General features: G+C 40.2%; 1 protein-coding gene across 2 annotated transcripts in view; it reads right to left on the bottom strand.

Moving 5' to 3' along the window:
- Positions 1 to 1,279, bottom strand: part of cplx1 (complexin 1) — a 59,670-nt gene extending 58,391 nt beyond the window's left edge. Inside the window, exons 1-2 of one of the 2 annotated variants that reach the window (XM_085171601.1) lie at positions 892 to 1,279; positions 3 to 121 (exon numbers count right to left, since the gene is read on the bottom strand). In XM_085171601.1, coding sequence (XP_085027727.1) covers positions 3 to 33 — 31 coding nt within the window. In that variant the 5' untranslated portion in view covers positions 34 to 121; positions 892 to 1,279. Of the gene's footprint in view, positions 1 to 2; positions 122 to 350; positions 819 to 891 lie in introns of those variants that run through there. The other variant, XM_085171607.1, reaches the window with a different exon arrangement.
- Between the last annotated feature and the right edge of the window lie 9,845 nt (positions 1,280 to 11,124).

The raw sequence follows: 11,124 nt of genomic DNA, 5'->3' as shown, positions 1-11,124 counted from the left end.
ACCTCCCAGCGCTTGTTTCATAACGAAATTCATGATGATGGCTTTTAATTCCCTGCCTTCCTTATCCTAGCGATGTTACATTCAATAGTTGCGGAAGATGAGAAGTCCTTTGTTGCCAGATCTGCAAATTAAAACGACAAGCACGTTAAGCACGGAGACGTGTATTCAGTTTAGACTACAGTCGACGCTCTTTATACTACATTTGTTAAGCTGAAATATGAAACGGTGATTTCTGAAATGTTTGCAGGAGGTGCCTTTGCGTGTGAAACACATTTCTTCGATGCGCCAACTGAAGGGCACCGAGGTCAATGGTTCAACACAAAAGCGCCAAACATGTCACAACTACTGACCAGCTCAGAAACTACTGCTCGCGGTTTATCTGCGAACGTTTTGTTTTAAAATATTTTCCAGGACAGCTGACGGTCGTTCAAACCGTGTGCGGCTGAGCTTTGTCTGCAGTCAGAGCACTTCTGAGAAAGTGCACCGTGAAAGACCCTCAGTCTGGCAGGACGGTCTGCTGTCACGCATGTGAATCCCGGACTAAACCACTCCTGTGTATTTTTCCTGATCATGTGGTAAAACTTTCCATCCTCCATTGGAGGGACGTGGACTCAGCCATCCCGCTTCAACATTAGAAAAAAGAAAAAGCTACTCGCACGTTAATGAAGCAGAAATATCGGGCTACGGACGCATGTCTACAGCTGAAATTGCAGTTGGAACATATGTTCAAAATGACCCCCCTTTTATGCATGCATGTGCTGGGATTATGTGAAAGGAAAGGCACACATGCACTTCCTAGTAGCTACGAGCCTGGTTTCAGCACCACGGCGAGTGGATAGCTCCCTAAACCGTTGGCTTGTGTTGAAGCAGCCGCATCAAGCGTCGATTTACCTTCGTCCGGCGCCTGAATTAAATTCTCCTGGCACACTCACACACCGAGCACGGATCGAGGAGCAGAGCTTCAGCTGCAGTACCCTCCGGAACGAACTTATCCTGCAGCAGGCAACAGTAGCACGGGCTAATCTAACTGCTCGTTCCTTGCATCTCCGTCTCCCGGGGCTGGAAAAAGGACGTCCTTGGTGCTTCCTCCTGCTTGCCGCTTCGTCTTCCTGCACTCACTCACTCACTCACACTCACACGTAGAGAGAAGGAGGAGGAGTGGAGGGGGTGGCGGTTTGCGGAGGGTGAAGCAGCTGCCGTTAACACTGTGATGGGAAGCAGGGTATGAATCACATGGAGGGATGGAGAGAGAAACGTCCCACTAACGTCCCCCTGACCGATAGAGAGAGATCAATTATTCAGCCCTGACGCTGGCTGGCTGCTCGGTCCTACAGCCCGCCCTCCCATCTCTGAGACGAGAAGGGGGACTCTGTGTGTGCTTAAAACGGTGGTGCAGAATATCAGCTATAGGCTAGGGGTGTTAAGACACAACATTTCTCGCTTCTTGGTTTGGAGGTGTCGTTGTTTGAGGTGACCCACATTTGGTTTGCATTCAGGTGTCCCCGTGGGGGGGGTGATCACATCATGTTCCAGGTGGCTCGCTACCACTATGTCGGAATTCTCTGTATCCAACTGTTCCTTCCTTCCTTTTAAATTATATCCACTTCTCTCTTTAAACAGCGTCAGTGTCGTGCACAGACTCTGTAAGGGACACGACCTAAGGGGGAAGAAGGCACCTCTGCTGTTTTACATTCATTCATGCTGTGGATCGCTGCGGGTGGGGGGGGGGGGGGGGGGGGGGGCTCCAGTATTTAAGGATATGCAAAAAAAAACAAAAAACAAAAGACAAAACAGAAACAGTTCCTTTATGTCCAAGAGAGTGGTGTGTGTCTACTACCCTGTAATACTACCCTGCACACAAATAGATTTTCTACTCTTACCTTTAATTTGACTTTGATTACATAAACACTAGCTTTGTGTAAGTGTGGGATGTACTTGGCAGGAAAATAAATTGCAGACATGCATGAAAAAGGAAGGTGTCGGTTGCACAGCGTCAATAAAATTGATAACAAAAAGAGTAAAAGCTGACCTGAAAGAGACTCAGAGAGGACACACAAACTAAATGAACATAAACAACAAAGGGGCAATAAGGCATAAGTGTGCAGGCGGGAAAGAAAAGGAGTGCCTCACAAAGAATTAGGCTTTGAAGTAAAGCGGGAAGTAAAATGAAAGAAAGACCAAGTCATGCAAAAAGCAGAGACACACAGACACGGGGACGCAACACGAAAAAGGAAAACACTCAGCAAAGAATGAGGTAAGCAAAAATTACCGGGGATAATTACAAAGACCATGACAGTGTTGTAGAGTTTGTTTTATATTGAATTTCTCATTCAGGAAAGACGTTCACCAACATCTGGTCTACTAAATAGAAAGACTGATGCTTTTTTGCTTTTTTTTTCATCTGCATGGAAACAAAAGTTTCTATTTCATCTTTATTGGAAATCAAATGCTGATTGAAACTTTAATCATATAGGATTAGTTTAAAGATTTATGGATGTAGTGATGAAGGGTTGGTGCAGCAGAGGAGGATGGCATGACCAGGGTGACCTTGACACTGATTATCTGCTGTGGTGACAGCTACACGGAGGAGGAGGAGGAAGAAGAAGAAGACTATGCTGATTTAATGATGTTTACTTTTCACAGCAAGTGAAAACACATGTCTCCTGCAGGTCTGGGGGACCTTTGAGAATATGTGGAGGCATAGTTTACAGATTTTATAATGCTGTATGGAATTTAAGGACTTTGATAGCAGTTCCATCCATCCATTCTCTTCTTCTTATCCAGGTCACAGGGGTGTGGAGCCTATTCTAGCTTGAGAGCAATTCATCTTCTGAAAAATAATCCAAGTTCTATTAGAATTTTACACATAGAAATGATAGACAAGCTCTCTTGGCCTCAGGAGCCTTGATTTTGACATTTTTTTGTAAAGTCGTCTCTTGCTATTTACCAATGGTTTGAATTGCAGGAGCACCCAGGAAAGTAATCGGACAATTTTTATTTTCTACCCTGAGAGTGCTGGTTTTTTTTTATTGATTTTAGGTATTTTCATAGCTTTTATGTCACGATCTGCAGGTGCAGATCATGTATTCGAAGCGGGGACCCAAATGCAGATGCTTGGACTCAAGTTAGCAGAAGCTAGTCGTTTATTAAGGCTGCCCAAAAATACAAAACGAAGGCAAGAATAAGACCCTTACTAACAGTAAACTAACACTAAGAACATGGATCGTGGCAGGGAAACATGGAGGGAGAACTGAAGATCTGACAAAAAGCAAGGGGAGACTGGGACACACAATGCAGGTGTTTAGGAGAGTGGAGACAGCAGGGAAATGAAGCTGGAACAAATTAGACACAAACAGGGGGAGCAAAACTGAATATAACACATATGAGATGAGGTACTGTCAAAATAAAACAGGAAGTGACACGTATACGTGAGCTGACACTAGGATGGGGACAGCAAACAGTGGAAGACATGACAGGCTGAGGAGAGAAGGAGGAAACACTAGGAAACAGGTCAGGAGACAAAACACAAAGGCATGACTTAGACACAGGAAGGGTGAGCGATATACACAGCGAGAGAGAGAGGGGGCAAACAGAGACATGACTGGGGAAAGACACATAAAAACAGAGGACATGACAGATTCTTACTGGAGACACAGGGACGAGACAAAGATACAAAAGGAACCCAATATGAACCAAAAAAACCCAAACTCAGGGACAGCAGAAGAACTGAACTAAAGAACTAAACTGAAGACTAAGCTGTATAGAGCTTAAATAATCATTATAATACAAAGAAAGAATCAAAAATACAAAACAAACTCAAAATGCTGGGTATTTCTCTTTTTATTTTTTTTAAATCACCTGTCTTGTGTTCATTAGCGTTTACTTTTCCCCTGTGTCAATTTGCATGAAGTGCTCTGCATATTTTTTGCCTGATTTATATCCAGAAACTTTATTTTGTGTGTCTTGAATGTTTGTGTTTCTCTTGTGTGTTTTCAGGTCAGCATTTTACCCGCTCTTTCATTTGAAACCTCCTTGTTTTCCAATATTTTGGGTGCCTTGCTTGAACTTTACTTGGACTTATCTTGTTTTCTCCTTTAGCTGTTTTTCAGCATCCATCGGTTGATTAGTAATTTTGGTATTTTACAGCCTGTTTCTTTGTGCATTTCAGGAAGATTTTGGAAAGAACCCTGCGACATAAAACCAGGGGTTCAAAAAAGGATCATGTTAATGTGAAGAAAGTCACAACCACACTGCTCTGACCTCTCAAAGCTTTTTTAAAAATAGATGCAACTAAAATCAGATCTTCACCGGATTTAAGGTCTACTCTAGCGTGAAGGCAAACATACACCAGTTAATAAAGCCTGGTGTATTTGTCTTGCGAATAAAGATGATTAAATGATCATTGTTGTATTGTTTTTGTTGCTTTGATTTTATAACTATGTAATCACCTGTGTAGTGAATGGGACTCTTTCATTCAGCTTCATTCTACTGAATTATATTCAGCTTTTCTTATTGCTCTGTTTGATGGGAAAATAATGAGTCTCCACTGATTTGCACATCATTTTGTTCACAATATGTCAGTCACTGATGACACAAGCATATGTTTTCTCTCTCTTAAAATCAATTTTAATTTTTTTTCCTTTTCTTCTCTTAACTCATGTCAGACCCTAAATTTCACCCATAAAATTAGTTTAAGCTCTGTTTAAAGAGAGAAATCTACCTTCAGCTATTTTCTTTATTGATTGCTGTGTCTTTAGCATTTGACATGCTGACCGAGGCCTGTAGAACTGAGATGTAGCTCTTGGTTTTTTTGCAGTTTCTCTGAGCATCGCACAGTCTGACCTTAGGATAGATTCGCAGGGACATCTATTCCTTAGAAGACTGGCAGCCGTCTTGAATGTTTCTCACTTGTCAGTGATCCTTCATGCTGAAGAATGAACTGCAGATTATTTGGAAATGGCCTTCCGACACTTCTCATACTGACAGGTGGCAGCAATCGCTTCTTTAAGCCCATTGCAGATGTCTTTCCTCCCTGTCATCATGTTAACACACACCTGAATGCTCCAGATAAGAAAACTGCAAAACGTCTGCTTTCATAGCGGTGCTCACACTCACCGATGATCAGTTAATCAAGTGTATTTGATTAACAGCACCTGGCTACTATTTATGCTTTTCGTTTTGAAGCAGTAAGGATGTATTTGATTTTTTCAAACAATGTTTCTGCATTTTGTCTTATTTTTTACAAAAACATAATTACATGGCGCATATGATGTATTTTGTAGTTCATCTGAGGTTTTGTTTAAATAATTTTAAGACATCCTGAGATGCACATTATTCTTTATTATGTCCTGATTATCTTCTTGTATTTTATTTGTTACCACGATTCTTCACCTTCACACTCATCAAACCATTCAGTGAACTTTTTTGTCCTGTGGATCGAGCTTGATTACTCCCATCACGCATCAGGATGATCTCTCAGAGAAATGTAATGGCAGTGACGGTACCAAAACTGTGCTGGCAACATACCCCCATATCAATACAAAAACCCAACAGATTCTCTCACTGAAGGTCTTCGGCATGTGTGCAATTCGCTTTAATTCGTCGCCCATCTGTATCCACCTGCTTCCCCAACTTGTAATAAGAAGTCACATGTATCATTTTATACATTTAGAACATTTGTATATGAAATTTTAACATTGTGTTCAGTACACGTTAGATGTAACACTACCTCTGTCTACCGAGCGAGCTTGAAGCCTGGCAGACGTTTTATGATTTTAATTGAGCTTGCTTCAGTCCATAATGCCACTTGAGCCCTTTTTGTTCCCAGTTCATAACATTTTTTCTTATCAGGATCTTGCTTTCAGGGAGGTTTAACCTGCTAGGTGTATCTCCCAACATAATACAGTATTAAATTTTATCCTGATAGATGGTGTGCTCTGCAAATTTATGCAAAGCTCTGACACTAAAACTTCCACGTCTTACATGCTTTCAGCTGTTCCTCATTTAGCATCCCATTCAGCATTCAAACTTGCTCTTTGGTTTGCATGATTTGTATGTAAAATCATGCCAATATGAGGCCCTTCACCATTCAGCTGTATTGCAGGGACTTGACATGTTTCCTGGAATTAGGCTTCATGTAGAGAATTTTAATCCCCGCTTTCGTTTTATCTTACTTGCTCACCTATTTGAGGATTCTCAGTAACAAAAGGTTGAGCAGTCTGCCAAACTCAGGTAATTAGGCTTCCTCAGTTTTCACGAATATTGTACTCAGATGGGTGAAAATTCTACCAATTTTCTAGGTTATGTGTTTAACTGCATATACATGAAGCTTGGTTTTCACAGAAGTCACTGCCAGTGAAAAGATATCACAGCAAACTGGAAGGAATATTGTGTCCAAAGCTTTTCCTTGGGTTAAAGCATCACATAGAATGCATTTGGCTGTCCTTGGAGAGGCTTCAGCATAAAGGAGAGAGTATGTAAACCTTGTCTTTTAGTTTTATAACAGGTGTTGTATATATACAGAGAAATTATGAATACATTTTTGTAGTTTTGAACTCATTTGGTCAGGAGGTGAACTTAAACTTAAATGTGAGGTATAGAGTTTCTAAAAAACGATTCCTTGCAGGAAGAGCAGAATTCACCACTGCTGAACCTTTCCTAATCCCTTTGGCTCCTTCTTGACATATGCAATCAAAGAGCCACTGGGAAGAATAGCAAGGCTAGATTCTGCATGTCTTGCTAACGTCACTTTACAGGATTTCTGTAAGTCCTTAAACTTCAAAGTGACCTCTCCTTTTCATTTTGCACTGAGTGCTATTTTCATGCAGACTCTCTATTTTCTATTTACTGTTTTTTTTTCTTTTTTTATCCAGTTTCTCTGTATATGTTTTTAGAGAACATGTCTTTCCACCACAGCACAGCAAGACTAAAGCTTGGATTGATATTTATAGTGAAAGAGATGTAAAAATGAGCTTGTAAGGCATAAAATGGCATACAGATCTTTGGAAATAGTAAATATGTTGCACAAATAAAGTGGATAAGAGATACAAATAAAATAAATACACCCAGACACTAAAACTATACAGTAACTATCAAATTTGAGTTCTGCACTTGACACAGGCTGCCCTCCAGGATGCCTTCGAGTCAAAGCATGAGTCCACCTATAAACCTCCATCTGTGCCTTCCATCCAGTGCAGTCGTAATTCATGTGAAGTGATTTGTTAACACAGAGCTGATGGGGATTCAGCCACTTGATCAACTGTACTGATCAATTATAGAGCTGTAAATATTCATAGCACTTGTTGTATCTGGGCACTAAACACGACCCCGAATCCTTGAGCAATCTATTAAACAAAAATTAAGGTCAAATCAAAAGGCATGTGAAGTTTTATATTTTTAATGTGAAACTTAATATTTAAGTCCTTTTTATTAAAACATTATTTATTATGACATTATGTCCCTTTTGCAAATAATTATTATCCTGTTTACAGTAAGATAACTGAAAAAGCATAATGTGTGTTTTAGAAAACAGCTACTTTAATAAATGGCTGAAATGGTCACTGCTAGAATTCTGTTTTTTGCAGCATATGTATTTTAACTTCTTTTTTTTTTTACTTGAAGTAATTAATCAGATTATTAGGGCGTATGTACCTTTTGGTTTATTATTTTTCAAAGTCCAAGTATTTGGAAGTTTTACACCCTGACTAAAACCCTTTTCATTTGATGATACCAGTGTTTTTATATTTGGAGCCACTGGTGCTGCCAGAAAGACAGGAGGGCGAGCTGAGGAATTTAAGATTTTCATTGGGATTCACCAGAATGGACAGAATAAGAAACAAGTACCTCAGAGGGACAGCTCAGGCTGAGCAGTTTGGAGACAAAGAGAGGCAAGGCTGAGGGGATTTGGACAAAGGAGGGATAGTGGATATATTTGACAAAAGATGTGGAATATGAGCTGCTGGGTACAGCTCAGTGAGAAGATTCATGGATGTAGATAGAGGGGGATGCTAGGGATAGGGTGTGCTGGAGGCGGATGATGCAGTGTGGCAATCCTTAAAAGGATCAGCCAAAATATATATATATATATGATGGACGGGAGGAAAAAGAAGACAAGTAATGAGTACCTTTAAAAATTGCAGAGTTAAATAGACTGTTCACATCTGTCCACACAGAACACAGCTAGAAACTGTAGAAACTCAAGGACATGATGACACAAAATACCACGTTGACTGAGGGTAATGTGGTGCTTGCGGAGGAGCTGAACCACTTCTTCGCACGCTTTGATACACACATTCTTCTTTTTTATTACTAAGTTATTATACTGTGTTGTGTTGTTTGTGTTGCGTTGTGATGCGTCGTATCGGGTTGTGTTGTGTTATATGTAGTGCCGACGTAGGACAGTTTTCCAATTTCATTGTACTATTGTACTATGTATGACTGTGCAATGACAATAAAGAGTTATCTTATCTTATCTTAAAAAGAGCAGGTCCTGAGATTAAACCTTTCTCAACTTCAAAGTGAGAGACTGAAACAAGGGATTGCTTTGACTGACATGTGACAGGGTGGAAAATGCATTAAAGGGTTACCTAGACAACCAGTGCTTTGAATGTCCACTAGCAGCCAGCCATCACCAGTGATGAGCAACTTCCTGTGTGGACATCCCTTCAATGTCAGAGGTATTGTGCAGTATATACTAAATATTCTGTCTTCATACATGGAGAAAGAGAGTTTTACCATTGATACCTTCCAAATCTGCAGAGCGTTTGATTAGATTAAAGTGACGGATAGTCCAAATCTAGCTGTTATTCCAGATCCGAGTTCTACTCTGTGCTTTAAACCTAACCTGATGTAATAACCTTGGGAACTCTGTCAAAGGAGCAACAACATGATAAGTTCACTTTTCCTCAGTGCACAAGTACAAAAAGGCACAACACACACTCACATGTACACTCTCCTCTCTTGCACACATGCTGTACTCCCCTGACGTCTTGTTAATGCAGCTCAGGCCCACTCTTAGATACTAGATCCTCCTTTCTTTTCCCCTCTCACTGTATATCTACTAGTGACACACTCACACATACATGCACACACACAGAAAGTGTGGCTGAAATCAGAGGATACCCACTGACCTGCCAAACTTCATTTATGCGTTTAAGCAGGAAGGTGGCCTGCAGATCAACATGGGAAGCCAGCAAGACACCACTGACGCATTGTATTATTTCCCCTGTGTGGCTGCTGATATGTGCTCAGCTCACAAATTTCCCCAGAGGACGTGTTGTGTGACCTGTAGACTGGAGTATGAGGGCAAACGCTTGTTACTTGTAATGTCGGCTTGCTTCTTGTGTGTTTGTCCTCACTAAATGTACTCACAAGCAGAGAAATCAGGCAATCTGCTTTGAAATGAGGGTTATTAGTTGTTTTATGTAATCTTGCATATATAGTATTATCCTTCATAAAGATAACATACTGTAGACCATGTTTGATTTGACAACGGCTTTATAATGTGTAAATTATCTTAGGTCGACATGTCGTTCATCATTGCTTGTTATGGAAATTATGATGAAACCAGGTTTGCCTTGTTCAGGAGATGCCGGTGAGTAATATAAACTTTTATCATTTTTATAATGGAAGGTGCTTGATATCAAGGACGAGAGAGATGAACATGTTCCAAGTGCTAATCTCACACAGAGTTTCATTTACTCCCTTCTACAGCTACTTTCAATATAAGTATGTCTCTGCTGAGGGGCAATGAAACACTGGTCACCATTATCCAACAGACTCCACTGGGCGTGACCTTTCAAGTCTCCCCAGAACAGAGAAGCCTCATCAAATACAGTGATTGGCACCAAAAATATATATTACACAAACTTTCTATGTCTATGTCTATATCATATCATATCAAACAACAAAATACTCTGTAAATAATACAGTTTATTGGAAAACAACATCATTTATCTGTTCCTTCATAAAATGTTTTCAAATTACTGTTGTATGTACTGTAAACCTGCTTTATAAGTTATTTAATTAAGTTAGTTCAGTTCAATTTGATTCTGTTTGATTTCATTTGGCACTAAATCACAACAACAGGTGCCTCAAGACATTTTATGCTGTAAGGTAAAAATCATACAATAATACAAAGAAAACCCAAACAATCAGACGACTCCCTCTGAGCAAGCTCTTGGTGACAGTGGCAAAAAAATCCTCCCTTTTAGCAGGAAGAACCCTCAGAAGAAGGCTCAGGGAGGGGCAGCCATTGGTTGGGGTTGAGAGGAGAAAGAAGGACAACAAACATGCTGTGGAAGAGAGACAGGGATGAATAATAACTATGATCAAACTCAAAGAGGTGTATAAACACTCAGAAATACTCAGTACATTATGGGAATCCCCCAGCAGCCTAGACCATTTGCAACAAAGCTAAGGGAGGATTCAGGCTCACCTGGTCCAGCCCTAACTATATGCTTTATCAAATAGAAAAGTTTTAATCCTAATCTTAAAAGTAGAGATAGTGTCTGTCTCCTGAATCCAAACTGGAAGCTGGTTCCACAGAAGAGGGGCCTGAAAGCTGAAGGCTCTCCCTCCTATTCTACTTTTAAATACACCAGGAGCAACGAGTAAGCCTGCACTCTGACAGCAAAGAGCTCTAATAGGTCATTCTGTACTATAAGATAAGATGGCGCCTGATTGCTCATTAGCGAAACATCAGATTTGGGTTAAAATGTTTACTTTGCTAAGGTTAGAGGAACCTTTGACGCTGAGATCATAACTGACACTAAAGGAAGAATCTTTACATCTTTAAAGGAGTGATGAAGCAGTTATATATTATTGTAGCACGAGCTGCACAGTGTGACTGCGCATGCTCGAACAATCACAGTTAAAAACAATTCCCAAATACAGCTGATCAGTGTGTTTTATGGTAAATTGCACACACTTGATTATTTGCGAGTTGTTTCAGGTATCAGTTGGAGTGATGAGTAAGGGATCACATTATCAGAATTAACAAATCAGTGTTGTACAGTATAATTAGCTAGTTTATGAATTACCAGCTTACTTTTGAGTGGGTGTTACACAAAGTTATGATTTCTTAATTTTCAGCAATGATTTAAAATTAGTTGTTTTTCCAGTTAT

The sequence above is a fragment of the Neolamprologus multifasciatus genome, chromosome 2 (genome assembly GCF_963576455.1).
Source record: "Neolamprologus multifasciatus chromosome 2, fNeoMul1.2, whole genome shotgun sequence".
Classification (NCBI taxonomy): Eukaryota; Metazoa; Chordata; class Actinopteri; order Cichliformes; family Cichlidae; genus Neolamprologus; species Neolamprologus multifasciatus.
The sequence above is the reverse complement of the archived record's forward strand: the minus strand, read 5'-3'. Positions and strand labels throughout refer to the sequence as shown.